Consider the following 24,366-nt stretch of genomic DNA (forward strand, 5'->3'; position numbering starts at 1 on the left):
TTAGCTTCTAATTTTCAGGGCAGGGTGTGTGGGGGGTACTGGTTCTCAAATATATTTTACAAACTAAAAAATAAAATAAAAAGAATGGATAAGCAAAAATGTCCCTCAAGCAAAACAGAAAATGCTTTAAGAAAACATGAAAGCAACCTGAGATCTTTAAGCACAAGTGGTGCTGTTCCCAGAGGAGACCTTTGGATTCTCATGAGGCAGGGCACTGCAGGCCGCTTCACAGGATGCCCACACATCTCTTTCTGCTTCTGTGACTTTGTCTATCTAACATGGGCTGGTAGGTTTCAGCCACTACACAGAAGCTAGAGCGTGGTGTGAGAGTTGTGATTTCAATAACTCTTTGAGCTCCTTCATAAACCTTTTGTTCCTAGAGAGGAAAACAAAATCAGAAGATGAATGTTTTCAATAAAGTTACCAATTTCTCTATCAGTATTGAAATTTATAAAGGTATGCTGTCTTAGTAGCAGAGGGGCCATCCTCTGTCCCCAGGATCCTGGGCCAATGTAGGTGCCCACGTACCACCTGACTACTTCCTGATGGGTGTTGACTGAACCAAGCTCTTTGACAAGAACTGAAACTACACAGTCAGATGAAAGGAGCAGATTTGCCAAAATAACTGTCAATGTGCAATGTGTGTCCCAAGAGGCACGGCGCAGGATCCCTTAGCTCTGCCTAGTTCCCCTTTTCTGATCACTGCACAGTTGGTGGCACTGTCACTTCCGGCTGCCCCTGAGATTGTGGGTTTTCTCCTGGTAGACGTCTCCCTTTCCCAGCTTTTTTGCGTCTAAGTGCGTTTGAGTGGGGTTTCTGTTCCTTATCACCAAAAGCACCCTGTCTTAGAAGGACATGGAAAAAGGAACCATTAACCACAGACCCCCAGCCAAGGAAGTGACAGTAGATTAGGGTATCCTGGACACACTGGTTTAAATATTCAGGACTGTGACTCAAAAGCTTCTTTCATATAAAGTATGTAAAGTCTATCAAGTGGTATTATGTCAATTAAACTGAATTAAATAGCTATTGCAAATTTTAGGTATGCAAAGAAGACCAAATGCAGACAAGCTGAGTGAGTGAAGGGGCACACTCATACACAACATGCATGCACACCTCTGTATATGCATACACACATCCATATGCATGCAAATGTATGCACAAATGCACTTACACATCTGTACATACATACACATACACTCGTATACCTACATAAACATAAATACACCTCCACCTCTAGACATGTACAAGTCTACACACACATCTACTAACAGAGACACATGTACATCAGTGTATATACACATAGCTTCATGATCATGTACCCACATGCACACACAAACACATACATATTCCGATGATGCAAGCAATTACTTATGATGGTGAAAGAAAGAAAACAATTTTAAAAGACTAGGAGAAGTGAGAGGATATATACTATGGCAAAAACGCAAAGAAATAGAAGAAAAATAACGTTGAGCTATCTGAACTTACCTTTTCTAGCAAACTGTTAATTATAAAAATGCGATACTTTAGTTGATAGTAATTTTCCACTGATATACCACTTTGGTCTCTCAAAGGGAAATTTGGAGCTTGGAGAATCACCAACAAAGATCCATTAATTCGGGTTATATTCACCATTGGAGGATCAATTTTTGCTGGAGAAAGAATAGGAAATTTTGACAGATTGTTTAAGGATGTGCTATCGTGCACAGAAACACTATGCCTAATGATGGACCCTGATTAAATCAGAGATCTGGCAACGCTCATAATGAGGAGACACTGGCAATTTCTGTGGCACAAGTTTCTGGGATGTTCCTTTAGGATCTATTCTGTTTGCCAAAGACAGATGCTTCTTGATTTAGCTTTAAAATACTGATCAGTCACTTCCACAAGTGCTCTGTGATTATTCTGGAAATTGCAGTATATAAAGTTATTTGCCAGGGGGAAATCTTAGAGAACAGGCCAATACTATGTAGGTCCTTCAAGACATGAAATTTCACAACAGCTTGAAACTCATTTGAAGACTTGACACTATAGCATTAATTTAATAGAATTATATCATGTATTATGAACAACTGGAAGATTCAGAGCAGAGTTTGTGGCTAAGGAGTTTTGTTTCTGATAATCAACCATTACTAACCTGCAAAGAGGACTACACAGTGGCTTAAATTGTTTTTTTTAAAGGGGTTTTTAATTTAAGGGGTGGAAGGACACACGCACATATACCACACATACAGAGAGAAGATTAGAGGGAGGGGCAGAAATAGCATGTTGGTCTGCTGATTTTCTGTCCAAAGCCTCAAATAGCCAAAATTTAGGTTTTTATTAGAGTCAGGAACTGAAAACACAACTGAAGTCTCCCATATGGCAGGAACTGCTACTTGAGTCATCATCGCTGCCGCTCAGCATCTGCATTGGCAGGAAACTACTCAAGAGCTGGTGCCAGGAATCAAGTCCAGGTGCTCCAATATAATATCTAGTTTTCTCAGCCACTAGGCTGTACACTTGCCCTATTAGTTGTTCTAATTATTCCCATGGTCACTGCAGTATTGCTAAGTATGGATTTCACCATTGCTTTTTTGTATTCATAGTAATTTTTGTTTGTAGATTCATGTCTTACAATTCTTCAAAATTAGCCATTTTCTCTCTGTCTGTCCTGCCCACACACCTAGAAGAGTCCTTCACAATGTTTGTAGAAAAAGCGGGATTAAAAAATAAGCTGGGCCTGGCGCAGTGGCGCAGTGGTTAAGGTCCTCGCCTTGAATGCCCGGGATCCCATATGGACGCCGGTTCTAATCCCGGCGGCCCTGCTTCCCATCCAACTCCCTGCCTGTGGCCCGGGAAAGCAGTCAAGGACGGCCCAAAGCTTTGGGAACCTGCACCCGTGTGGGAGACCCGGAAGAGGCTCCTGGCTTCGGATCGGCATAGCTGTTGCGCTCACTTGGGGAGTGAATTATCGAACAGAAGATCTTCCTCTCTGTCTCTCTTCTCTGTATATCCGCCTTTCCAATAAAAATAAAATAAATCTTAAAAAAAAATAAGCCACATAGACTATCCTAAAATCTGCCAAGTTCAGTAAAAATTATGCTTCCACACTACAAACTGCTAAATATTAAAATGAAAATAGACACGAGATAGCTGAATAGTACCCTATAGCCATTTTAAGGTGTATAGAAGCCGGTTGAAATTGAAATGTCAATGAAGTAGTCACAGGATATGGTTAAGAACTTGCATTTTCTAACATATTGGTCACTCAATACCATGTCATTTAACTCCACAATGTTGTAAATTGTTGTTGATGTTATGTTGGGGCTTTTAATTGGTTGGGACGATATTCTGCTAGCTCTGCCTTCAGACCAGAGATGGTCTCCCCAAGAAACCAATGAATTTATCTGGACAATAAGATGCTAGACTCTATGCTTGGTATATGGTTGCAATGAAAGAATCTTGACTGAATTTGAACTGTACTACTGCAACAAGGTGGAGGAATCCGCCATGGAGGGAGGGTATGGAGAGGGGTTGGGGGAATCCCAGAGCCTATGAAACTGTGTCACAAAATGAAATGTAATTAATAATAATAATAAAAAGCTACAGCCTGGAGGCATTCACATCCTATATGGGTGCTGGTCTGAGTCCTCACTGCTCTGTTGCTAATCCAGCTCCTTAGGAATTTGCCTGGGAAAACAGCAGCAGAAGCTGGCCTATACACTTGCCTCCCATGTAGGGGACCTGGATGAAGCTTTTGTCTCTTATCTTTGGCCTGGTACAATCCTGCTTAATTGGGGGCATTTGAGGAGTTAACCAACAGATGGAAAAATCTCTGTGTAATTTTTCCTTCTGAATAAATAACTAAATTTCAAATATATTTTTAAAGATGTATGAATATGAGAGGGTCTTTAAAAGGTTCATTGAAAATGCATATTATTAGAAATCTATGTACCTGTATAGATTCATAGTTTTGTTTTTGAATTTCAACTCATTACTTACTAAAATTTATTTTTTCATTTTCCATGTGTCTGAACTTCTCTTATTTTTCTGTTTTTTTCTTGGTGTAGTACTTTGAATTATTTTTTCAGACCTGTCGACTAGCTCAGCAGTTTACTTTCACTTCTGTCTATTCTGATCTGTACCATATTGAATATTTTTGTTGTTTGACCCAGAGCTAATCTGTCCTGTGTTTAGTTTTGTTCCAGGAAATACAGCCACAGTGATTTCTTCAATACGTAAGTCTGGGCATGAGGGTCTGTGATGGAAATGACAGGTTTGGGAGGTAGTTATACCACCTGCACAAGAGCATTCTTGTGCTTGGCCTGCCTTTCTGGGCTGCTTCACTTCACGCTGCCTCCTGCCTGTTCTCACTGCATCCACTCTTCTTGTGCTCGTTCAGCTTCCTCTCGCCCAGGCAGCCTTGAGCCTTGTCTTCCCTTTATGTGGAATGCTCTATTGTACCCTTGGTTTGGTCAGCTTCAAAATCACTTCCCCAGGGATGCTTTTCTTGACCTCCCTGACTGGTTCTGTCCTTGCCTAGGTTCTCAAAGCCTTGTGCATTTCCTCTGTGTTCCTCATAGAAAGATATTGTTTTATACCTGCTTGTGAATTTTGTTAATAATTGCCTTCCTCATTCAACAGAAACAGATATTTTTACATCTGTTGTGATGGCTGTATTTCTTCTAAAATCTAACACGATGTCTGAAACATGGTTAATGCCTTATTAATACCTGATAAATGAAAAAGGGGCAAAATGTTTCTGTAATTTGACTGCAGTGCATCCCATTACAAAATTGGCTGTGGACATTTAGCCTTATAGTTAACATGCTGTTAAGACTGTTCATTTCTATGTTGGATTATCTGGATTTGATTGCTAGCTCTAGCTCTTGACTCCAGGTTTTTGATAACAAAAACCCAGGAAAGTAGTAGAGAATGTCTCAAATGATCAGGTTCTGCCACCTGCATGGGAGACCTGGACTGAGTTTCCAGCTTCCTGATTGGCCTGGCTCAGCCCTGGTTTGTTGAATGAAATTGAAGAGTGAACCAACAGATAGGAGCTCGCTATTTGTCTCTTTTTCAAATTAACAATTAAAAATAAGAAAAGGCAAGGGAAGATGAGAACACAAAAGAAAAGGAAAGAAAATAAGAGAAAATAAAAGGAAAGAAAAGAAGAGAAAAAGAAAAGAAAAGGAGACTTATCCAAAACTCTACAAATGTATTTTAATTTTAAAAAGTTCTGAATTTAGTAATGTTGGAAACTTAATCAAGTATTTTAAGTGGTTGGGTTCGGCTTTGCTTTGTTTTTAAACCTTGATTTATGTCCCAGTAGATCAGGAATCATAACTTCTTAACCAAAAATAACATCCTACTGCTTGGAAAAAGGACCCATGGCAGCCAACACGCAATGCTGGCTTATTATCTTGGGTCACAGACTCTGGGAACATGCTGTCCTAATTGTGTTTTTCTAAACAGGATTTTCAGAAAGCCTCAGGAGAGGTTGTAGGAGACTATAAAGCTAGAGGGGAAGGATGAAGGATAGGGTTTCTAATGTTGACTGTTAAATAGACAGTGTTTCTATTTTTCTACACTACCAGGTCCTGGTATAAAAACGATTATCAACATTGTCCAAGGCTTTAAGTGAAGTTAATCATACAGAAAAAGCAAACCATTTATACTAATTCTTAACTGTCTTGTTTTTGCAATTATTTATTTATGTATTTTAAAAGCCAGATGGGGTGGGGAGAATACTCTTATCTTTTGATTCACTCGTCATATGCTTGCCACAGCTGGAGCTGAGTTAGACTGAAGCCAGGATCCCAGAATTCAATCCAGATGTCTCACAAGAGAGGCAGAACCAAACCAGTTAAGCCATTGCTCCTGCCTCCCAGGATATACATTGGCACAAAGCGGGAATTGAGCCCAGGTACTCTACTGCGTGGCAATGTTACTGTAAATGACATCTTTTTTTTTTTTTCTTAGGCAAAAGAGTTTATTCCTTTTTCCCCTGTGAGTTAATTCGAGAGCTTGCAGTCTTGGGAAGGTTTGGAACACCCACCAACCCATCTGGCAGTCCAGCTTCTTCTAGCTGACTTCTCTGTCACCATTGGGGGTTAGCTATTGTCCTCACGGCAGAAGAGGGCCAAAGATGAATTGAGATACTGGAATTCCATCTGTCACTTCCACACTCTAGACCACAGGATGGCTGAAGGCCGGTACCTCCTTCTCTGTAATCCAGCTTGCTCAGTATTGCACCAATCACTTCGACTTGCATACCCTGAGTTGACCAGAACCAGATGTATGGGGGAGGGGTTGGGAAAGGTAGTTTCACAGGGTGCTGGCAATGTGCCCTGAAAGTGATTGACATCTTAACTGTAGTTCAAATTCTGCTCTCACTATTCCAATGCAAACAGAACAAATCATCTTAGCCACTGTTTTTGGCTATCCTTATCCAACTGGCCTAATGGACAAGAGGAGGCTTTGATGAATAAGCGTTAACTTGATCCCATTTCTAGCCTTCATGCAACAATCAAACCACTCTGGAAATCATCTTCATATGTGGATACCAGCTCAGTCATACAACCTTCTACTAATTGGAAAGCCAGAAGACAAAAAGGGAGTTTTTTTGAATCCCACTGCATTTAGCATTGTGGACATGAGCCAGTTTAATTGGATCTAATTGGGAGCGCACCAGTTAGAAGAGGTATATGGATGAACCCCTACTGTTAAGATACAGAATGTGAATATTTTTGTGTCTGTCTGAATATACCCACTGAAAATGGTATCTTTTTAAAAAAAATCTGTGTGGGGGCGGGCATTGTGGCATGGTAGGTTAATTTGGAGTGTCAGTTTGGGTCCTGGATATCCTGCTAATGCACTGGGGAGTCTGCAAATGTTGGTCTAAGTACGTGAGTTGCTGCTATCTGCATGGGAGATCTGAATGGAGCTCCCAGTTGCCAACCCTTGTTGTCTAAGCCTTGAATGTTACAGGTATTTGGAGAGTAAACCAATAGATAAAAGCTAATTCTTCTCTCTCTCCTCTCTCTCTCTCTTTTCTTTCTTTCCTCTCTCTCTCTTATTATTTTGCCTTTCAAGTAAGTAAATAAATCTTTAAAAAAACCTAAATGAATATGGACTTGCAAGGGACTGAGAAGAGCCAAAAGAAACTTGAAAAAGCAACAAAGTAGGAGGTATCACAGCTCCCAGTTTCAAATCTTACTACCAAAAAATAAATTATAAATGTTATCAAAAGACTCTTCTACTGGCCCAATGATAAATATTGGCACAAAAGATAAATACAGTATAGAATGGAGTCTCGAGGTAAACTGCACTTCTAAGGCAAACTGATTTTCAACACAATTTCCACACTCAGTGGCAACATACTAGTCTTGATGCCAAAAAAAACTAGATAACCACACATGGCAGGGGTGGAGGGTAAGAGAGGCAAGAAGGCATGGAACTCTTACTTCAACCATAAAACATGAACTTAAAATGGATTGAAGATTGAAACATAAGAGCTAAAACTACAGAACACTTAGAAGCAATGATAATATAAGCCTGTAGAAGGAAGTACAGTGTAAATCTTGGACATGTCACCAAAAACACAAACGACAACATAGATGAACCGAGCTTCATCAAAGTTAAAAACTTTTGTGCTTTAAATAGCCACATCCAAAAAATGAAAAGACTTCTCACCACAAAGGAGAAAATAATTGAAAATTATGAGGTAGAAGAGGGAGTAATATCCATAATACATGAGGAATTCTCACACCTCAAAATAAAAAGATAAATAATCTCACTTTTTAAAAAAAGGCACATGGCAGATATTTGATCTAATGATTAAGACATTGGTTAGATGTTTGCATATTATCTGTGAGAGCTCGGAGGTGTTCCTGGTTTAAACTTCCAATGGTGATGATAAAGTGTTTTATTTCTTTTTCTGATACCCATGTCAGTGACCTCTATTGAATTTCTATCTCCTTGGTTTGGAGCAGTGCAATCCAGGCCATTGAAGGTACCTGGGTAGTGATTCAGATGAAAACCATCTCTCCCTCTCCTTTCCTTTTCTCTTTCTCTCTCTTTCTCTGTCATTTATTCCCCATATTCTCTGCTCCCCTGCTTTATCTATCTATCATCTATCTCTATCTATCTCTATCTATTTTTATTTTCTTCTGTCTACTTTCTCTCCACCTCTGACATTTTTAACATTACATTTTTTAAAGATCTATTTATTTTTATCAAAAAGGCAGATTTACAGAGAGAAGTAGAGACAGAGAAAGATATTTTGTCTGTTGGTTCACTCCCCAAGTTGCCAAAATGCCCAGAGTTAAGCTGATCTGAAGCCAGGATCAAGGAAATTTTTCTGGGCCTCCCACGTGGGTATAATGTCCCAGGACTTTGGGCTACCCTCTCTTGCTTTCTCAGGCCACAAGCAGGGAGCTGGAAGAGAAGTGAGGCAGTGGGGGACAAAAACCATATGGGGCCTGGGCTCATGCAAAGTGAGGATTTAGTTACTGAGCCATTGTGCTTGGCCCACCTCTCAACATTTTTAAAAACATTTGTTTACGTTTATTTGGAAGGTAGATTTTCAGAGAGGAGAGACAGAATGAGAAGGATATACTGTGTACTGTCACTCTCCAAATGGCTACAATGTCCCAAGTTGAGCTGACCTGATCTGAAGCCAGGAGCTTCTTCCAGGTTTCCTGCATGGATACAGGAGCCCAATGACTTGGGTCATCCTCCACTGCTTTCCCAGTTGTATCAGCAAGGAGCTGGATGAGAAGCGAATCAGCAGAGATATGAACCAGACCTTATATGGGATGCCAGCACTTGAAGGTGGATGATTAACCAGCTAGCTAACATGTCAGCCCCTCAAATTACTTTAAAAGACAAAGAATCTGAGTAAAGAATTATCTAAGGATATACCAATGGCAAATAAACAAATAAGATGGTGCTCTATATGATTAATAGACTAATGTAAATCAAAGCCGTAAGAAATATTATTTAATAGTCACTTAAAGTAACTATAATAAAAAATTAATTAATAAATGTTAGCAAAAAAGTGGAAAAATCAGAATTCTTATCTACTGCTGGAAAGAACGTAAAATGCAGTAGACACTTTGAAAACTACTGGGTGTCCTCTGACTAAATAAAGTATAGTGTCATCATGAGACCTAGAAATTCCACCTGTAGGTGTATACCCAATAGAAACACATTCCTACACAAAATTTGTGCAAAAACATTTATTAAAATTGTTCATAATAATCCAAAAATAGAATTGACAAAAATATCCATCAACTAAGGAATGGATAAATAAAATTTGCTGTGTTAGTATAATGGAATATTATTTAACCATAAAAGGTAACGAAGTGTTACTTTACTCTGTAACATGTGTTAATTTTTAAAATGGCACTAAGTGAAAACAATGAAAGGGTCATATATTTTATAATTCTGTTCATGTGAAATGTCCAGAATAGGGAACTTTATAGTGATAGAAAGTAGAGTAATGGTTTATTGGTCTAGGGAGCTGAGGTGCTGAAGTAATAGAAAAGCACTAGTTGAAGGGTTTCTCTTTGAGGTGACAAAAAATGTTTCAAAATTAACTCTGATGATAATGTATACATATCTGTGAATATACTGAAACCACTGAATTGTGCAGATATGGGTGAATTTTAAGGTGTGTAAAAGCTTGTGTCCTCAATGCCCCTACTTATTCTATGGACGTATCAGCAAAATCAACATGTGGAAGAGCTGGAATCTGTATAGAGCCTCAACAATACGAAATTGCTTTTACCCTCACCATGCTTAGACTGCCACTGCTTCCCAGTAACAGAGGTCAGCACTTAACCCCCACTACTACAGTATCATCCTCCAGGGGCTCTCATCAGCCACTTAGTTATAATTAGATTTTTGTTGTTGTTCCTTTCCAATAGGAAAGTGAGGGAAAAAAATCACTGGAGTAGACACTCATCATATCACAGATGTTCAATCATTGCTTCAATGCTTTCGTTAGAAGATGACCTTCAAGTACACATATCCAGATAACATGGTACCCCATGCCATACTACTTATATCAAATAAAGTAAGGTAATCCAGTAGAAATGAAGCAAGGTATGATTTTTATAGGAATGTTCAGACTTTTCAAATGTCTCATCCCTGAGAAACTTGTGGCTTTATTTGAAAATAAAATGGATAATTGGAAACTCAATTTGACAGGCAACACATTGTGGAGGTGGTATGTGAATAGAAATGTGTTCTAAGACTATGAACAATACATGTTGCTGTTTCTTGCATTGACAGAACTCATTGGTGTAGGATGCAAGAACTGAAAGTGAGGGTAAGAAATTCTCACTATCAAATCCAGTGAATAACTCAAGGGATATTTTGTTTTCTCAGTGCTTAAACTTAAATGCTTCTGACTAAAAAAAAAAAGTTATTTCAAAACATTGGAAGTTGAAGATGCCTCCTGACCATTTGGAGCTCTTCAATCCGTTGAACCATTGAGGGGAAAATAAAGTTGTAGTGATGGTTTCTGACTATTCCAGGGAAATAAAATTGTTGCAACTACAACAAGGATCAACTAGAAACATGCTTTGTGTCCTCTGGTATACTTTCTGCAACTTCTGCACTCAGTCACCAAAATTGGTATCAGATTATATCAAAATAACACAGAGAAAGCCAAAAGGACTCAAATTCCTTGTGGATGAGGAACTCGAGGACTGGCCGAAAGGAGAGTGAATGCTATGTAATGTGGGAAGAAGTGTCAGATAACTTACCACGGCTTCATGATAGTGGCAATGATGAAGACTGTGATAAATACGTATCTTTCTTCCCTAGTCTATTCTGTACATCCTTACATTTATACTTTATTTTTCTCTATTATTTTATACAAGACTTATTGGCCATGGTCAATCTTATCATTCATATTTTACATGATATTTTTCTACAATTCTGACTAAGCTAGAATATGAATAAACATTCAAAAATTGACATAGAGAAAGCACGTTTGGTCTCCCTTTGGAGGAACCTATTAGAAGTCTTAATTCCCTCAGTATAACATTCTTTTTAGCGTGGGTTTCTTGGGGGAACTTCATTCCCCTGTTTGAAAAGGGATTAAGTATTGTAGCCTCTTTTCGGCTGTCTGAAAATGCTTGGTTGAGGGAAGGCCCTGCAAGAAGATGCAGTCAGATTTGAATCCTAATCCAGGTAATGCTGGCCAGCAGAGGATAACAATAGAAGCAAACTCCTTAGAGCAGTTGTGGGAAGCAAATGAGATGTTGGGTGGACCTCAGCCAGCACAGAGCCTGGTGACCAGCCACACTGTGGAGGAGCTGTCATGGGTAAGAAGAGCAGAGGCAAGATAAATCTGTGGCACTCACTTTCCCACAAGGGCATGAAGCGTGGCGAAATGCTCCAATCTGACAACTTTCCGGACCAGGCTGTGCTCACCCTCCCGTAATAAAGCTCCTGTAGGTCCGAGGTTTCATTGGTCAGGTCACAGGAGAGTTCTTGGATGCCCCAACAATCCTCCTTGTTTTTCCATCCATATCGTCCATATCTGTAGAAGGGAAAAGCCAAAGATCTGACTTTCATTCCTCCAGGCTATTGGGTTTTTTTCTTTTTCATTTTGTCTTAGTTGGGTTGAAGCCTACTTTCTGAATCTCATATCAGTACTACTGGGGAAGTCCAGGCTACTCTTAACTATCTTTAAATGCACTCCTTCCTGTTAACCCAAGCACTATCTTGCTTTACAAAGAACTCAATCCTGACATCTTCTGCATCCCTCACGTAAGAATTTTTATACTTTACTGCCTGTGACCTCCATTGGTTAGCACTCATTTTCCAAGTCCTTAGTGCTTTTGCGGGTTCATCTCCTTGTGGTTTTTCCCTACTCCTCATGGGTTTGGTGTTGAGTAACAGGGCTGATTCTGAGAGGTTGCTACTGCTTTGCTTTCCCAACACACAGGTTTGGTCCTGTCATTGCAAACTGAGCAGAAGTTGTAGTGAAGAGTCAACTGGAGGCACTGTAGATACAGGTTGGGAGAGAGGAAGGATGGCGAGCTGAAGAGGCACGGCAGGTTGACTCAGCCTGTGGTCAGGAGATGGTGTAACAGCTCAAAGGTAAATTAATGGCTTCACTTCCTCACTAGTCTGCCAATCAGAGCACATGCAATTGCTAATCACAGTATATACAGTCAGACGATGGTTTGGACACAGGAGGAACTAGAAGCCAAATTGGAAAATTTCCCCAAATCTTCATGTGGAAAAATTGGAAATCTCACTTTCTAGCCATATAATGGGAATGCTGATGATACCTGTGTTATGTAACCTATGTGATTACTGCAGTTCCTTTGTATCAAAAACTGAATAGAATATGAAAACAAATAATATAGAAAAGAATGCAATTGGGTCTGGTACAATGACTCAGTGGCTAAATCCTTCCCTTGCATGCGCTGGATCCCAAATCAGTACTGGTTCATGCTTCGGCTGCTCCATTTTCCATCCAGCTCCCTGCTTATGGGCTGGGAAAGTTGGAGAGGACAGCCCAAAGCCTTGGGACCCTGCACCCACACAGGAGACCTGGAAGAAGCGCCTGGCTCCTGGCTTCTGATCAGCTGAACTCTGGGATGGCGGCCCACTTGGGGAACGAACCAGTGGTTGGAAGATCTTTCTTTCTTTCTCTCCTTCTTTCTGTAAATCTGCCTTTCCAATAAAAACAAATAAATTTTTAAAAACTGAGTACAATATGGAGACAAATAACTTAGAAAAGAATATAATTGAAGACATACATGCATTTTTAAAATTGCTAGTTTAGCACACATCTTCATCTGATGTTTTCAAAATCTAAATAAAAGGCATAAAAGGTATCTCATGTTGCATATGTATTTAAAAAAAAAAACCTCTGAGTATGAAAAAATGTTATCATTTTAAATCAGGAGTGCCTATTTCCAGGCATTAATCCAGAAAAGTCATCAATTCTATCTATTTTGGCAACTGTCCAGCAGCAGTAAGTAGCCTGCAGATCACAAGCAAGGAGAGAACAGTGGCATGTTTGTTTGGTCCAAACTTGTCCAATCCTGAGAAATATTTTCAAATAGTAAACCTACTCCAAACAATAACTTCAATGAAAAGCGTGCTGTGCACACTCACTTCTGTATTTGCCACTACATTGTGTTACATCATCAATAGTTCTTTCTTAGCTGGGAATGGCTCTGGGCCAAACAAGTTGTTTCCAACATTTATTCAGCAAAATTCAGTGGTGCCCTCTTATCTACGGGGAATACTTTCCAAGATCTTCTGTAGATGCATGAAACCTGGGTTAGCATCTAATGCTACATTTTTCCTAAGTATACATACCTAAGAGACTTTGTAAGTTAGGCAATAACTGATAACATAATAGCACAATCATAACAATATACTATGATAAATGTCTTGTCAATGTGTTTTCTTGCTCTCTCAAAATCATATTTTGCTCACTGTTCTTTGTGCCTGTGACATTGTATGTGCAATGGGAATATCTGAATAAGATGTGATGAAATGAGATGTAGCTGTGGTGACTCAGTGTTGGGAGACTGTGGAAGAGTTACTTGCATACAAGTGCTGCTGTATTGCAGCAGTGCAGTTGATAACAAGACGGTTGCTCAGTGAGGGACAAGTAGCAACTCACACAGCGTAAACTATTCAGAACAGAGGGGTGATTTACATCCTGGGCAGGTAGGAACAGAACCATGTGTTTCATCATGCTACTCAGAACAGCATGTAATTTCAAATTTAGGAATTGCTTATTTTTGGAAATTTCTACTGAACATGTTTAGACCACTGGTAAGGGCAAGCTGCTATGTTGAGGGCCCACCATATGCTAGGCACTATTGTAGAGCCAAAGTTGGATGTGTGAAAGTTCAGTGGATGACCCTTAGGCAGGAAGTGGGTACCTGCCCCACTGAGTGCAAACAGGCTTGCATTTGGAATCCCTGGGAAGTTTTCAGGCAAGACGGGTCACTTCTATTCCTGCTTCTGCTTGTTTTCAGCACCTCTGAAATAGAAAAGTGCTCATATCCTTGTCCTCTTGCACATTAGAACATGTCAACTCCATGGCTTTCTCTGCTGGGGAAAGATGCTCAGCTTACGTACATTTTGTACTGCACAAAGTAGACACTGCTGTTGTCAGGACACGCGCTCCCAGGCTGCCAGTGCAGAATGTTGTGGAAATTTTGGGACTGAAACTGGACATTCCGAGGCTTCTGAGGTTTGTGGACTGGCTGAGATTCTAAAATAAGAAGAGAAGGGAAGACATGGAACATTGCTGTGGGCACCACTGTTGTCAATAAGAGTTTTTGTTGTAGCAATTGTTCTCAGCACAGGTAGTGGTGGTGGAGTCTCCAATTCAACATTTGAATGTTTCATGAAATGACTTTGGTGCATGGTAAAGTTTCAGAACAACATGTACCAGGTTATTAAAAAAAAAAAAACTGTATACTCTGCTAAGGCCCACCATGAGAGGTAGCAGGTGGAGTTCCTGGCTTCCAAGGACTGGGAAGTGAACCTGCAGATGAGAGTGCTCTCCATCCATCCAAGCCTCCCTCTCAAATAAGATAAGTTAATAAAAAATAAAAACAGATGTGACATCCTCTTACCATTATTCCCCAAATTGCAAAGGAATTAAATTTCAGTGGAAAAAAAATTGTTCTAGCTTCTTCCTGGACACTGATGGGCTATAATCATTTAGGTGACAGGCCTTCAGCTTACCTATCTGCCTAGGCGCCATCACATAACCACCACAATGAGTTAAAACTTGCCTGGAAATAGTGTGAACTCTAGGAGCTCTACCCAACTTTGAGATACCCCTTTTTGGGTTTCTGCTCAGTCTCTCTAACTTGCCTCCAGAACGAAGCCACCTTTGCTGTCCCACTCCTGAATGGCTGTTCTTACCTGCCTGGCTCCCAGCTCCAAGTACTCAAGCGTACCAGTGCAGATGAATTGATTCACAGTGTGTTTCTGAGAGCAGTCAAGGCAGGAGAGGAAAGAACCGACCCTGTCATGTCTGGCTTGCACTTTCTTCCTTGAATCATGTAGCACATAAGAATTGACTCTTAGGGATTCATGAATCTCATGGAGGTAAGAGACCTAAGGCAACATTTTCTTCTCAAGTCCAAGGTTTACTGACAAGGGATGAGAAATTGGGCAGAGGTAGAAACCAGGAAACAAATTCTGTTTTCTCCCATGACCCCATCATCATTATCTGTCGTGCCCTGCTTTATTTTGGCTCCAGAGTTGGTCTGCTTTCTTGCTCCTCCATGCCAGGAAGAACGCCTTCCTAGGAGCTCTGCATTGACCTTCCCTTTGCGTGGAGTAGGCTTCCCTGGGTTTTCACATAGCTCCTTTCTCCCCTTCTATTAAGTCTTTACTCTGTTATCATCTTTGTCAACATGGAAGAAAATACTCCTATGCCCTTGATCTTAGCTCTGAAATATCAAGATTTGTTATTTTCTAATGATTGGGTCCCATTTCCACAAGTTATTACCATTCTTACCTCCAAAATAGTATAAATATTTCTATATGGGTTTGGTTTGTTATTTTTTGCATTTTTGGACTTCCTTCAGGGCATCCAAGGGTTATCCATCAAATGAGAGAGTTCTATTGTTTATGTGAATTTTATTCACCAGTAGCACCATTCAATCAATCATAGATAGTACACTAAAATTCCAGAAGCTCAGGATACGACAGGCACAATTCCCAGAGCAGACACCCTTTATCTCTTCTGTCTATGGACTCCTTCTTTCTTTTGTGTAATATCGTTGCTACCTCCACCCACAGTAATGGCAACTCACTCTGCAGCAGGTACTGGGGGTTTGCTCTGCATTATCTTATTGAATTTATTCAGCTCTCCTATGAGAAAGAGGCATTGTGGTTTTCTTCTGAAAGACTAAAAGTCTAAGACTTGGAGAGATGTTGGAGAAAATGATGAAAATGACTTTGAATCTAGGCTGTCAGATTGCAGAACGTAGTTCTTAACTATCATGTGTGACCAAATGCAGACCCTGGAGAGAGGAGCTAATGGGAGATACGGAGCAAGGTGATTGAGAATTTCTTTTCTCCTCCTCCTGTTAACCTTCTTTAGTTGATGGTCATTGAATACTGATCAAATATGAATAGCAATATGACAGACACTATGCTCAAAGCTTTACAACTGATATAAATCCCAAACCACCAAATAAGGTAACTGTTTACTACTGCATTTGACAGATGAGGCAACTGGAAATTACGGAAGTTGTATATCTTGCCTAAGATTGCAGGCATGGCAAGATGCAGAGTCAGAGTTTAGAATTCCTGTCATGTTCTGCTCAGTGCATCTTTGTGGACACACAGGACCAAAGGCATGGTCTATCTGAATCCACATGTTGCTGCAGGTTGGAAGCCTGACATTTGCTGGGCATCTGTAGAGTCCCGGGAAGCCACAGGGAGCCTTTAGCCTGAGAGGCATCCATCTTTAACTTGGGACTGTGACAGCCTGCTTAGAGGTGTGTTGTTGCTAAAACAAGCTCTACATGATTGAAAAGTTCTCCCAGGATATCAGGAACAAATTCTTTTATGTTCGTTTTCGTCCCTGTATTGTGTGATGCATTGCTCTAATCCCTGGACTTCTATTAACTCCTCTTCACAATGACCCATAATCCCAAGTCTATAGACTAGTAAGTGGAGACATGAAAGTGTAAAGAAAATTGTCCAGATTTCCTAGACAATAAGTGGCATAATTGAAATGCAGACTCTGACAGCCTGGTTTGTATTTAAGTACCAGTGAGCATGATGTTAAAGTGTCCCTTAAAGGCAAACAGAATGCTACAGAGAGTAGTGGGTGCACATCTGCCCAGCCCTCATGAAGATTCTCACACTCATAGAAGTATCTCCTTTCTAGGAGGCTCTCATTAAGAGGATACAGAGCTATGCAGGCTGCAGATAGAAACTGACCCCATGACTGCACTGATCCTTTAGAGACCAAAGAAACTTGAAGATTTTAGCAATCCCAGAAAAGCACCAGATTCACTTAGAACAGTCCCTTGCCTTACACAAATGACGAGTGTCATTACAAAGTAATGCAGCACTTACCTGCTACACCAGTCAGGAACAAGTGGATGAGGACACCCAGGGAGCAGTGCTTAGGCATCATGGTTCCAAGTGTGACTGTCTAGTCTGGAAGTCAAGATTTTCTTCAAACTGAAGATGGTTCAGAAGAGGAAACTGAAAAATCCACAGCCCTCTCCTGGGTTCTTCGCCTTTGGTTAAGCGGTTCCTTGAAGCAAATTTATTACTTCATTCAAAGAAGGAACTTCATGGAAAACAGAGTAAAAGATATTCATTCAGATGCAAAAAAAATGTTTTTAAATAAAACAATGACAACAAACTAATTTTTTAGTTTGTGGTTACTGTGGCACTATGAGTTAGGCCACTCACTGTGATGCTGGCACATTGTTATTGGAAATTGGGAAGTTGATTCAATCCCAGATGCTCTGCTTCTGATCCAGCTCCTTATTAATTTGCCTGGGAAGGCAGCAGAAGGTGGTCCAAGTGCCTGGGTCTCTGCCACCCACATGGGAGACTCAGATGGAGTTCCAGGCTCCTGACGTCAGCCTGACCCAGACCTGGATACTGCACACTTTAAGGAGTGAACCAGAGGATAGATTTGTTTCTGCCTCTGTCTCTCCCTATCTCTCTGTTACTGTGCCTTTCCCAAAACAAAAATAAACATAAGAACAAAAAGAAAGAAAAAGGAACTCAAGTATAGTTTTTTTCATAGTTTACAGAAATTTTGAAGATCCATATTTTAAGAGTATTACAAAAGTATAAGAACCGCTCCCCAAAGTGTTTGCGACAGTCCCTGTTACACAGAAGCTTGTTATCGCCTGGGCTGTGTTAGCTGTGGGAAAACAAAATGACTGTGCAAGTTGCAAGCAGGTGAGTGAATGAAACAACTCAGGAAACTTTAGGGGAATTTGGCCCAGTAGGCGGAGAGGCTGCAGGTGATTAAGACAGGGTGATTTCGAGTGGCATGCTTGGCAGCTCCAGTTTTAAGAACACCTGGCAGCAGTTCAAAGCATGTGGAGCTTCTTGCTTCACCTTCCTTCCCAGCATTTTTGGGAGCTCTTCAATGAACACCCCCAGCAGTATCTCCTACCCTCTGGTATCCCCTGACTCTGCATAGAACTCCCCTCTCCACGGTGCCTTGGGTTCCATCTGATGCTTCTTCCTTCTTCATTCCCACTACCTCTTTCTAGCAATCGAGTTTTGAGCCTGTCAAGTGAAACAATGGTTTAGAAGCAGAAATGAGAGAGAGAATCATTGAATCGAGGCTGTGGGAGATATTTTCTCAATTGAATCAGGCCATCTCTTCTTGGCCTGGATTTTATTTGTATCTTTTTTTTGGGGGGGGGGGTTATTGTTGTAGCCTTATAGTTTTAGGAACAGCCAAATCATACTTTAAAACATGAGAAAATAAGTAAATAAGTAAATAAATAAATAAGTAAATATATGTTGTTAAAAGAGACATTTAGGTCAGAATAAGAAGTGCTTTCTGACCCCAGTTTTTTTTCTTGTATAGCCTATTCCAGGTTCTAGGTGGGAAAATCCCTTCAGTGAGAAAGCGCAGTGGCTGCTGATTTCGCCTATCCATCTGTCCATCCATCCAATACCATTTAACAAACATTTGTCACCCTTACCATAAACCAGATGTTGGTCTCAGTGGCAGAGACTTAGCAGCAGGACAGACAGACATTTCTTCTGCCTTTCTGGAACTTACTTCTAAGAGGACAAGTAGATAAAGTGCCATGGCACTATTGTAACCTGTCCATCTTTTTCACATTTTAAAAAAATATTTATTCATTTATTTGAAAGAGTTACAGAGAAGAACAGAGAGAAATCTCCCAACTGCTCGCTCCTCAGATGGCTACAATGGCCAGCACTGGGCCAGGCTGGAGCCAGGCTCCTTAATGGCCTCCCATGTAGGAGGCAAGGGCCCAACTACTTGAATCATCCTCCACTAGCTTTCCCATGCCATTAGCAGAGAATTGGATTGGAAGTTGAATAGCCAGGATATAAACTGGTGCCCAACTGGATGCTGGTGTTGCTAGTGGGCAGCTTAAACCATTACAGTACTGTGCTGGTAAACTGTTTCTTTAAAAAAAAAAAAAACGATTTAGGGCCTGGAGCGGTGGCCTAGTGGCTAAAGTCCTCACCTTGAACATGCCAGGATCTCATATGAGCGTCAGTTCTAATCCCAGCATCCCCGCTTCCCATCCAGCTCCCTGCTTGTGACCTGGGAAAGCAGCTGAGGCCGGCCCAAAGCCTTGGAATCCTGCACCCATGTGGGAGACCTGGAAGAAGCTCCTGGCTCCTGGCTTCGGATTGGCATAGCTCCAGCCATTGTAGTCACTTGGGGAGTGAATCATTGGACAGAAGATCTTCCTCTCTGTCTCGCCTCTTCTCTGTATATCTGCCTTTCCAATAAAAAGAAAACAAATCTTTAAAATAAAAACGATTTATAATTTTGTAGAACATTTCAGAAAATAATTATTTAGAAATTTCAGAAAGTAAACTTGAGATTTCTGCTGGGTTACTAGTGTATTAGAACAAATCATATGAAATTGGGGAGAAAGAAGAGTATCCAATATTTAAAGGTTGAACACTACAAAGGTGTCAGTTTTACGTGATTTTAAATTTCAGAAACCTCACTAGTCCTGACACCATGCAGTGAGCTCTTTAATTGTGTAATAGCATGACCCATGTAAAAGCAGCACCTCTAAAAATGCCTTGAGGCAAATGAAAACCTAAGACAGAATTTTATTTTACCACTAATTTGGAAGTGGAGGTATTTGCACATAACTATCTCTAATGAATTGCCATGTGGCTCGGAAAAAGAAAATTACAGTTGATGAAGGATTCTGTCATAATCCAGTCATGTACCGCTGGCCTCAGCCTCATTCTCTTCTACCCTCCCCAATCCTCCTGCCCTCAACCCTGAGTTCACCTCCCGACAGCGGATGCCTCCAATGGGTTGGTCAGCTCATCACCAGACTAAACCCCAGGCAGATTTGGCTCCAGCCAACCAAGAAGTTATCTAAGTAAGCAGTTACCATTTTTAGGTATAATTTGGGAGTTTTGTTTTGATTTTTATGGTTTTCATACATATTGCAGAAGTACAGACGAAGTGGTATAATGCCTGGGATGTGCTTAAAAACCACCAGCAGTTCGAGAAGCGGGTAAGTGGCCACAGCTGACAATTGTTGAAACAGGAATTGGTTACCTGAAGGCCAATTGCATATATTTAATTTTTCATCATAAAGGATGTTGAAAGCTTTATCTGGACGCATGCTTTGGGTGCAGTGGGAAAGACCTGCCTGGGACGCCTACATTTTGTGTCAGAGTGTCTGGCTTTGAGTCTCAGCCCTGCTTCCAGTGCCAGCTTCCTGCTAGTGCTCATCCTGGGAAGCAGCAGGTGATGGTTCAAGTCCTCGAATCCCTGCCAGCTGTGGGCGATCCTGCTCCTCCTGGGTTGTTGGGCATTTGGAGAGTCGGCTGTGGACAGGTACTCTCACGCTCAAAAATGCTCTCTTTATTTCTTGTATGTGTGTGCATGTGTGTGTGTGATCCTCTGTCTCCCCATTTTTTTAAACAGAAAAATAAAAAGTTTTTCTGGGATTGGTATTATGGTATAATACTGACATCCCATATGAGTACCTGTTTGAGTCTTGACTATTCCACTGCTAACTCAATTTCCTGTTACACACCTAAGAAAACAGCAGAGGATGGTTCAAGTCCTTGGATCCTGAACTCATGTGGGAGACCCGGAAGAAGCTCGTGGCTTTGGCTTGGCCCACTCCTGGCCGTTGTAGCCACTCGGGGAGCGAATCAGTGGATGTAAGATCTCTCTCCTCTCTCTCTCTCCCCAACTCTGCCTTTCAACTAAATAAAATAAATTTTAAAAAAGTTTTGAAAGCTTGATCTACAAGATGCCACTTTAAAAAAAAACTCTTTGATCATTACAACACCTTTTTAGGAGTAATAATACTCATATGAAATAACAATTATGATGTCCTGATTTCTTTACATGTGTTGTTGTGGCAAGCCTTTTCAATGAGTAGTGCTTGGTGTCCTTACTCTGATAATAGGAAGAGACTGTGGCATGGGCTTGACCAAACATTTCTAGCCAGAGGTGACAAAGTGAGCTGTGGCATCTGATCTGTGGCTGACATCAGCGGCTGAGGGATATTATAAAAGTCACATCACTCTTTGACTTATTTTTAAAGAAGATTTATTCATCTGAAAGGTAGTGTGACAGAGAAAAAGTAGGGAGAGAAAGGGGAGAAAAGAAAATCCTCTATCCCTGGTCCATTTTATATTTGGCCTTCATTAGCTGGGGCTTGTCTGGCCTGCAGCCAGGAACCCAGAACTCCGTCTGGATCTCTTCCATGGGTATCAATGATTCCAGCACTTGGGCCATCTTCTGCTGCTTTCTCGGGTGCACTCACTAGTTGGGAGCTGATTCAAACTGGCACCCCGATATGGGATGCTGGTGTCACAAGGGGCCACTTCAACTACCAACACCATAATGCGGACTCCTTCACTTTAAAGGATTCATCAAGGGACAGAATGATGTCAAAGAACACTAGGCTGATCACTCCTCTAACTATGTTCTCAAGCAAATGCTCCCTGGGCATCTTCTGAGCATCAGTACTATGCTTAGTGGAGAGATGAGTGAGCAAGCAGAGCCAGTCCTCTGGGAGTCGATGTCCATTCCTTCAGCTGACCCTCAGAAGCAAAAGGCCCAGTAACCTGTCTTCTCCTTCAGAGATGTGTTTGCAGTCTGCAACTCAGCATCAGAGAAATGGTGTTTATCTGAGGGAGGAGTCTGAAACAGGCAAACCCCCCCCCCATTCCATGGTTTGCTGAGCAGCTGAGCATCTTCTACAGCTTCACCCCAGGGTGGTGTGGGGAGCTAGCAGTGGGGCACTGGTTAGGATGCCAGGTATCAGAGAGCCCAGAGTTTAATTCCTCACTCTGCCTTCTGATTCCAGCTTCTTGCTAATGTAGATCCTGTGAGATAGCAGTGATGGGTCAAACAGTTGGGTTCTTATCACCCACACAAGAGAACAGGATTGAGTTCTGAGCTCCCAGTTTAGCTCTGGAGCAGCCCTTGCCCTGGCAGGCATTTGAGAGATCCACCTGTGTATGGGAGTTCCCTTTCTGTGTCTCTTTGTCAAGTGCATTAAACAGTTTTTCCCCCAAATTTCATCATGAATGATAACTTGAGCACCACCCATCTCTCCCTAAGACATACCTATAGCAATAATATAGGTAATGGTATAGCAAAAATATACTGGGAAACAGTACCTGGGAAACAGCATGTTCTTGTTTTGCAAAGATTTATTTTATTTTTTATTAGAAAACTAGATATACAGAGAGGAGGAGAGACAGAGATCTTCTGTCCATTGATTCACTCCCCAAGCGCCACAATGGCAGGAGCTGAACCTATCTGAAGCCAGGAGCCCAGAGCATCCTCTCTGTCTCCCACATGGGTGCAGGGTCCTAAGGCCTTGGGCCATTCTTGACTGTTTTCCCAGGCCACAAGTAGGGAGCTTGATGGGAAGTGGGACTACCAGGATTAGAACTGGAACCCATATGGGATCCTGGTACATGCAAGGCGAGGACTTTAGCCACTAGGCTACCACACTAGGTTACCACACTTGGTTTCCCACCCAACCCACTGCTTTTTTTTTTTTAAGATTTATTTATTTTTATGGAAATCAGGGCTGGAGGCAGGCCTGGCTGTATAGGCAGTAGCACATACTGGCATGAGCGTGGGCTGGATAGTAGGGTTGATCAGGCTGAGCTAGGCTCTAGTACCCATTGATATGCACTAGAGCCAAATGGAAGGCAGGAAGGACTGGACTAGTCTGTTGTACACTGGCATGAGCCAGAACTGGGGCTGGTAGCAGGCCTGGTGGGGGCTACTAGGGGTTGCTCTGACTTGGCTGCAGTCCCCACTGGTGTGCGTGAAAGCAGAGAGTGTGGTGAACAGGGATGGACTGGACCACAACATCCATTGGTTTGTGTATGAGATGGGACTGGGCACAGAACTGACCAGACAACTGCAATCACCAGGATGTGTGTGTAGGCTGATGTGAGTGATGGGCTGAGTTGGACCTCTCACTGGCTGGCATATACAGAAGTCAGGTCTGGATTTACCTCTGGTGAGGTTTCTTTTGGGACTCCCCAACTGAATCCACTGGACTCAGAACTCCAACCACAGGAAAATCACAGCCTCTGGTCTGACCATGAAGTGCATATGTCAGAATTGGGTCTTCATGGTTTTTGAAGCCTGTGCAGTGGACGGCTTGCCAGATGCACATGGGGAACATGACAGCCAGTTCGTTGAGACCTGCAGAGGAGTTCTAGTACCATGGAGGGCAGAAAAAAACTGGACAGCTCTCCTGGCCAAACCTTGACAGCAAGTAGCTGGGCTAATGGAGACTCTCAGGTAGACTATGTCATCTAATGGATCTTGAAAAGATTTCCTCAACCTTTTAGCAATGGCATCAACAGCATCTCAGGACTATCGAAACCACTTAAGCAGTACCCATGGAGCATGCTTCACATCAGGGATCCTGGGATGACATCGGGTGGACTTTCCAAGTCCTAATACATTTGGGCTGCTGGAAGTGGCCCTCTGCCCTTGCCTTCCCACTTTCCCTAGATACAGAAAGAAAAAAGGAGATTGGAGGTAGTTGTCTCTTCCACTTTTCCTCATTTGTCGGCCCTTCCCACCCTAGCTGGTGGTCTACATGGGCATACATTTCTCTTAACTATGTAAACATCATTAAAAATGAAACAAATTTATTATCAAAAGATTTATTTTTTAATTTTTATTGGAAATGCTTATTACATTTATGGAGAGAAGGAGAGACAGAAAAATCTTCCAGCTGCCAGTTCACTCCCCAAGTGGTTGCAACAGCTGGGACTGAGCTGATCCAAAGCCAGGAACCTGGAGCTTCTTCCAGGTCTCCTATGCAGATGCAGGGTCCCAAGGCCTTGACGTATCTTCTACTGCTTTGCCAGGCCACAAGCAGGGAGCTGGATGGGAAGTGGAGCAGCTGGGATATGAACTGGTGCTCATGTGGGATCCTGGTGATTTCAAGGTGAGGATCCAGCCATTGAGCCATGACGCCAGGCCCAGCATGCTCTTTTCTATTTGCTGGTCCCTCAATAACCTCACTGGGAAGTATGTTGACCTTTAAATTGTTCCGCATTCTGAAAATAATTGCATGCAGTTCAAAATAGTTTGTGGGCTTGAATTCAGAAAAAAAGGGAACTTGGTTATTTAAACACAGACCCAGT

At 41.6% G+C, this 24,366-nt stretch overlaps 1 protein-coding gene across 1 annotated transcript; it reads right to left on the reverse strand.

The window, feature by feature from the left end:
* Window positions 1-226: 226 nt before the first annotated feature.
* Window positions 227-17,372, reverse strand: IL22RA2 (interleukin 22 receptor subunit alpha 2). The gene is made up of 5 exons (XM_040965659.1): window positions 17,086-17,372; window positions 14,113-14,248; window positions 11,361-11,539; window positions 1,489-1,652; window positions 227-376 (listed from the first exon to the last, which is right to left on the reverse strand). Exons 1-5 carry the CDS (start codon window positions 17,144-17,146, stop codon window positions 227-229), a joined length of 690 nt encoding a protein of 229 aa, XP_040821593.1. The 5' UTR covers window positions 17,147-17,372.
* Between the last annotated feature and the right edge of the window lie 6,994 nt (window positions 17,373-24,366).

This window comes from Ochotona curzoniae, unplaced genomic scaffold (assembly GCF_017591425.1).
Source record: "Ochotona curzoniae isolate NIBS_2020 unplaced genomic scaffold, NIBS_Ocur_1.0 scaffold_3890, whole genome shotgun sequence".
Classification (NCBI taxonomy): domain Eukaryota; kingdom Metazoa; phylum Chordata; class Mammalia; order Lagomorpha; family Ochotonidae; genus Ochotona; species Ochotona curzoniae.